The 6000-nt window shown below is 47.5% G+C and overlaps 1 protein-coding gene across 1 annotated transcript in view; it reads right to left on the reverse strand.

The window, feature by feature from the left end:
- Positions 1-5292, reverse strand: part of aldh1a3 (aldehyde dehydrogenase 1 family, member A3) — a 110712-nt gene extending 105420 nt beyond the window's left edge. Inside the window, exon 1 of the mRNA XM_073032825.1 lies at positions 5085-5292. Coding sequence (XP_072888926.1) covers positions 5085-5174 — 90 coding nt within the window. The 5' untranslated portion in view covers positions 5175-5292. The remainder of the gene's footprint in view (positions 1-5084) is intronic.
- Between the last annotated feature and the right edge of the window lie 708 nt (positions 5293-6000).

Consider the following 6000-nt stretch of genomic DNA (forward strand, 5'->3'; position numbering starts at 1 on the left):
AGTGGCTCTGAGGCTTAGCAGGGAAGGGTGAGTCAGGCAGAGCTGTAGTGATATGAGACTCAGTAGTTAGGGGAACGGCCAGGAGATTCCGTGTCCACGAAAGAGAAGACCGGATGTTGTGTCACCTCTCAGGCGCTGGGGTCCAGGATGTCTCAGGGCAGCTGCAGAAGATTGTCAAGAGGCAGGCTGAGCTGCCAGAGGTCACGGTGCACAATGGTACCACTAACACAGATAGAAAGGGGAGAAGAGGTCCTGTGCAGTGAGTATAGGGAGCAGGTTGATGAAGAGGACCTCAGAAGTAGTAATATCTCCCAGCGCCACGTGCTAGTGAAGGCAAGAACAGGATGATGGTACAGATGAAGTAGTGGCAGAGAAAGAGGTGCAGGGGTCAGGATTTAGATTTCTGGATCATTAGGATCTCTTCTGGGTAAGTTATGACTTGTACAAAAAGGACAGCTTACACCTGAACATGGTGGGGGGGGGGGGGGAACCAATATCATTGGAGGCAGGTTTGCTCAAGTGACTGGGGAGGGTTTAAACTAAGTTGGCAGGGGAATAGGGACTGGAATGATGAGGCTGAGGATGGGGCAGTTTGGTATACAAGTTGAGGCAGCGTGTAGTGAGACTGTGAGGATGGGTAGGCAGATCATAGGGCAAAACTGCAGTCAGTGGGATGAGCTGAAATGTAACATGGGGGCAAAATCGAAAAAGGTGATGAATAGAGGTGTTATATTTGAATGCACTCAGTATACAGAACAAGTCAGATGATCTTGTAATGCAGTTAGGAGTTTGGCAGGGATTGCGTTGTGGGTATCACTGTGTCCTAGCTGAAAGAAAAATCACAGTTGGGAGCTTAACATTCAAAGACACACATTGCATCCAAAGGACAGGAATGTAGGCGTAGGGGATGGAGTGGCTCTGGGGGCAAAAAATTAAATCAAATCCTTAGAACAAGGTGGTACAGGATCGGAAGATGTAGAATCCCTGTGGATAGAGTTAAGAAACTGCAAGTGTAAACAGACCCTGTTGGGAGTAATGTACATAACCTCGAACAGTAGCCAGGATGTGGGATACAAATTTCAATGGGAAAAAGAAAAGGCATTTAATAAAGCCAATGTTACGATAGTCAACAGGGATTTCAATATACAGGTAGATTGGAAAAATCAGGTTGGTGCTGGATGCCAAGAGAGAATTTGAAGAATGCCTACGAGATGGCTTTTAGAGCAGCTTCTGGCTGAGCCCACTAGGGGAAAAACACAATTCTGGATTGTGTCTTGTGTAATGAAACAGATTTGATTAGAGAGCTTAAGGTAAAAGAATCCTTGAGAGGCAGTGACTATAATATGATAGAATTCACCCTGCAGTTTGAGAGGGAGAAGGTAAAGTCAGATGTATCAGTACTACAGTAGAGTAAAGGGAATTACAGAGGCTTGAGAGAGGAACTGGCCAAAGTTGGTTTGAAGGGGGCACTATCAGGGATGACAGCAGAACAGTAATGCATGAACTTCTGGGGGCAACTCAGATGGCACAGGATTGAAATATCCCAGAGATGAAGACACATTCTAAAGGGAGTTGAGACAACCATGAGTGACAAGGTAAGTCAAAGACAGCATAAAAGCAGAAGACAGGGCACATAACATAGTAAAAATTAGTGGGAAATTAAAGGATTGGGAAGCTTTTACAAACCAACAAAAAGCAACTAAAAACCCACAAGGAGAGAAAAGGTGAAATATGAAGGCAAGCTAGACAAAAATACCAAAAGTTTTTTTTAAGATGTACTGTATAAAGAGTAAATGAGAGGGGAGAGTGGATATTGGGCCATTGGAGAATAATGCTGGAGAGGTAGCAATGGAGGACAAAGAAACAGCAGGCAAACTTAATGTGTATTTTGTGTCAGCTTTCACTGTGAAAGACACTAACAGTATGCCAGAAATTCGAGAGTGTTGGAGGGAGAAATGAGTGTAGTTATTACTGCTAAGGAGAACGTGTTTGGGAAGCTGAAAGGTCTGAAGGTAGGTAAATCATTTGGACCAGAAGTACTACATTCCAGAGTTCTGGAAGAGATTGTGGAGGCATTAGTAAGGATCGTTCAAGAAATACTAGATTCTGGAATGGTTTTGGAATTACTGGAAAATTGCAAATAGCACTCCACTCTTTAAGAAGGGAGAGAGTCAGAAGAAAGGAAATTATAGGCCAGTTAGCCTGCCTTTAGTGGTTGGGAAGATGTTAGAGTCCCATTATTACGGAAGGGGTTTCAAGGTACTTGGAGGCACAAAGTCAATGTGGTTTCCTTAAGGGGAGTTGGATGTCAGAATTGATGGCTATGTGACCAAGTTTGCATAGGATACAAAGATAGGCAGAGGGCCAGGTAGTGTTGAGGATGCAGGGAGTCTAAATAAGCACTTGGTCAGATTGGGAAAATGGACAATGAAGTGGCAGATGGAATAATAGTGTAAGGAAGTGTATGGTCATACTCTTTGGTAGAAGGAATAAAGGGATAGACTATTTTCTAAACAAGGAGAAAATTTGAAAATCAGATTGCAGAACACCTTGGGAGTCCTTGTGCAGGATTCCCTTAAGGTTACCTTGAAGGTTGAGTCAATGGTAAGGAAGGCAAATACAGTGTTAGCATCCAGCTCAAATGAATTAGAATACAAGAACAAGGACGTGATGCTGAGGCTTTATAAGACAGTGGTCTGACTGCACTTGGCGTACTGTGAACAGTTTGGGCCCCTTATCTAAGAAAAAATATGCTGGCATTGGAGATGATCTAGAGGAGGTTCATGAGCATGATTCCAGAAATGAAGGAGTTAATGTTTAATATCCCTGGGACTGTACTCACTTGTGTTTAGAAGAATGAAAGGGGATCTCATTGAAACCCATCGAATATTGAAAGGCCTAGACAGCGTGGGTGTGGAAAGGATGTTTCCTATAGTGGGTGAGTCTAGGACCAGAGGGCACAACCTTGGAATAGAGGGACGTCCATTCAGAACAGAAACGAGGAGGAACTTCTTTAGTCAGAGGGTGGTGAATCTGAGGAATTTGTTGCCACAGGCGACAGAGGAGGCCAAGTCATTGAGTATATTTAAAGTGGAGGTTGCTAGGTTCTTGGTTAGTCAGGGCATCAAAGGTTACAGGGAGAAGGCAGGAGAATGTGGTAGAGAGGGATTATAACTCAGCCATGATAGAATAGTGGAACAGACTCCATGAGAACATAAGAAATAGGAGCAGGAGTAGGCCATCCGGCCCATCAAACCTGCTCCGTCATTCAATAAGATCATGGCTGATCTGGCCATGGTTTCATCTCCATCTACGTGCCTTTTCCCCATAACCCTCAATTCCCCTCAAAGGGCTGGGCGGCCTAATTCTGCTCCCATGTTTTATGTCTACTAATGTTATACAACTCTGCTCTGTAGAATTTTTTTTTTACTATCTATCTTTTCAATGCCTTTCACAATTCTGTATCTCTCTATCAGATCCAAGCAGTAGAAGCCCATTGTGTCCAATATTTCGTCATACTTGAAACATTTCATCCTAGGGAGGTCCAAGCCAGTGTCCTCTCCACCGCAACCACATTCTTTCTAAGGAAGGTAAGCCGAGTTCCTATTCAGTTCCCAGTGATCACAGGAACTTTCCAGATCTATTGTGCCATCACAATACTATTTGCGCTGAATCTGGACAAGTCATCAAGTACTCTTAACAAGCTCCTAGTAATGAACCACAGACAGTAGACTAACAGGTTGCATCATTGTGCGCGATTCCAATGCACATGAGCGTAATGGGCTACAGACAATTTTGGACACGGATCATAAATTACCATAGGAACAGCCCTCCCCACCACGGACAGCATCTACTAGAGATATTGCGTGAAAGCAGCATCTACCAAACGCCTCCACCATCCAAGCCATGCCCTCTTCTCGTTGCTACGGTCGGGCAGGAGGTACGGAAGCCTGAAGCCCCAAACCGCCAGGTTCGGGAACGGCTTTTGGACTTTCGTTGTTGGTCCGTCTTGTTGTGTGCAGTTTTTCACCGATTCTGCATTTACTGCGAAAGCCCGCAAGAAAATGGATCTCGGAGTAATATACCGTGACATATCTGCTCTTTGCTAAATTTACTCTGAGCTACTTTTCGACAACCGTTGGGTTCTTGAACTGACCCTATCCCAGCAATGCAACACCGCAGGCCACCTCTTGCACTGATCACTATTCATCTGTCTCTGATCGTGTGAAACAATACTTTAGTGCAAAAATTATTTCTTTCTATCTCGTACGATTTAGGCATCATGTATATTGTGCGTATTGCCTGAATGCAGGTGCCCGCGATGCTGCTAAAGGTTCATTTTCATCACACCTGTGTCTCACCGTACTTGTGCGCATGACGATAAACTCGAATGAAGTTGCCTAAATCTGCACTCGCTGTTCGCGACACCGGCGCATCGAGTCGAAACTCTCCAAACGCATTGGCATCAGTTCCTACAGCTCCTCACGGGGAACCGAACAGAACGGGTCTGCCAGTTCTCCTCTGACCCTGTTATCCCTGCCCAGTCCAGATCCAAGATCCCGCTTGGTGTCTATAACGGTTTGCGCTGACCTTGGATCAAGGTGAACCTGTCCATGACCGTTCCCTGCCCGCTCCTAGAAGCGTTCGCCCTGACTCCGGGTCACCGTGCACCTCCTCACATCCGCGGGTATCGGTTCCCACTCAATCTGAAGCGGATCGCGTCTGTTCGCATCTTATCTGCCGCCCCCCCCCCCCCCATTAGTGGTAACCCCGACCCCGCACTAGCGACCCTACCTGCTCTATGTATCTTTCCACCGCGGTTCAGTTCTTTTCGGTTGATCCTATAACCAGAGATAAGGCAGCGCCCTCCAAATCTGACCCCTGTTACTGTTCACTCTGAATCCGGATCAGCCTAAACCTCTGCCCGTGCTCCCTACGCTGATCCAGATTAACGTGATGCCACGCTATCATACAATTAGAGTGGGTTCGGACCACGGAGGATCTGCCCCGTACTCTGGATCGGACCCCCAGCCACGCCGCTCCCCAAACCCATCAACCCTGCAGCGACCTGTTCTCACACACACCTTCGTGTACTTCACTCGCATGTTCTTGGCCGGCTTCGGCTGCTGCTCTCCGCCTCTCTCCCCGTGGTCCATCACGCCGTTTGAAGCCATGAAACACAGCCGTTCGACCCCTCGCTTCCGCCGCACGGTGCGACAAGCAGCAGCGAGCTCTCGGGGCAGTTGATGGCGAGCAGCCTTTAAGCACCGGGCTGCCGGCAACCGATTGGTCGGTCCCACCTCACCGAGCCAGTCCCGCCTGTTTAAAGTGACACTGACAGGCGAACTGCTCCAAGTTCATTCATCGCTGCTTCCGCTAAACACTGCCAACGTAACAGAAGCATTTAAACAGTGGAAGTGTATGCGCGGTGCGCGGCCAACATCGCGGGGTAGGTGGGCATCTAACTAAACCTCAGCCATGCGCAAGTGTGTAAAAGGTGCACAGGGTAAGGGAGACAGGTGAGTCCGCCTTCTCACCATCCCAACAGCGCCTTTTCAATCCATACACAACTGCTGGAGGAACTCAACGAGTCAGACAACACCTATAGAGAGAAATGGACAGTCCAGAGACTCGACCCGAAACGTGGACTGTCCTATTCCCTCCATAGATGCTGCCCGGCCGGCTGAGTTCATCCGCCGCTTTTTAAGTTGTTCCAGATTCCAGCATCCGGCTGCCTCCCCTGTACCCACTGTCCCAGAATGAGCTGAGGAGAAGCAGGATTTCGGAATGAGTTTGTCTCATTCCGAGGTGAATGTGCCGGCGTCCAGGTGCCAAGATCTACCTGTTGGAATCTCGATCTGCCCGAGACTTTCAGCGTTTGCGTTCTTGGGGTTACCTCTGAGTCACTGAAACTCACCCAGGTAAAATCCCTCGCTCTTGTCATTTCTCATCGCACAGCCCAGCTTCATTGCTGACTCGCCCATCGGTAAAACTTCCTCA

Source organism: Hemitrygon akajei, chromosome 30 (assembly GCF_048418815.1).
Source record: "Hemitrygon akajei chromosome 30, sHemAka1.3, whole genome shotgun sequence".
NCBI lineage: Eukaryota > Metazoa > Chordata > Chondrichthyes > Myliobatiformes > Dasyatidae > Hemitrygon > Hemitrygon akajei.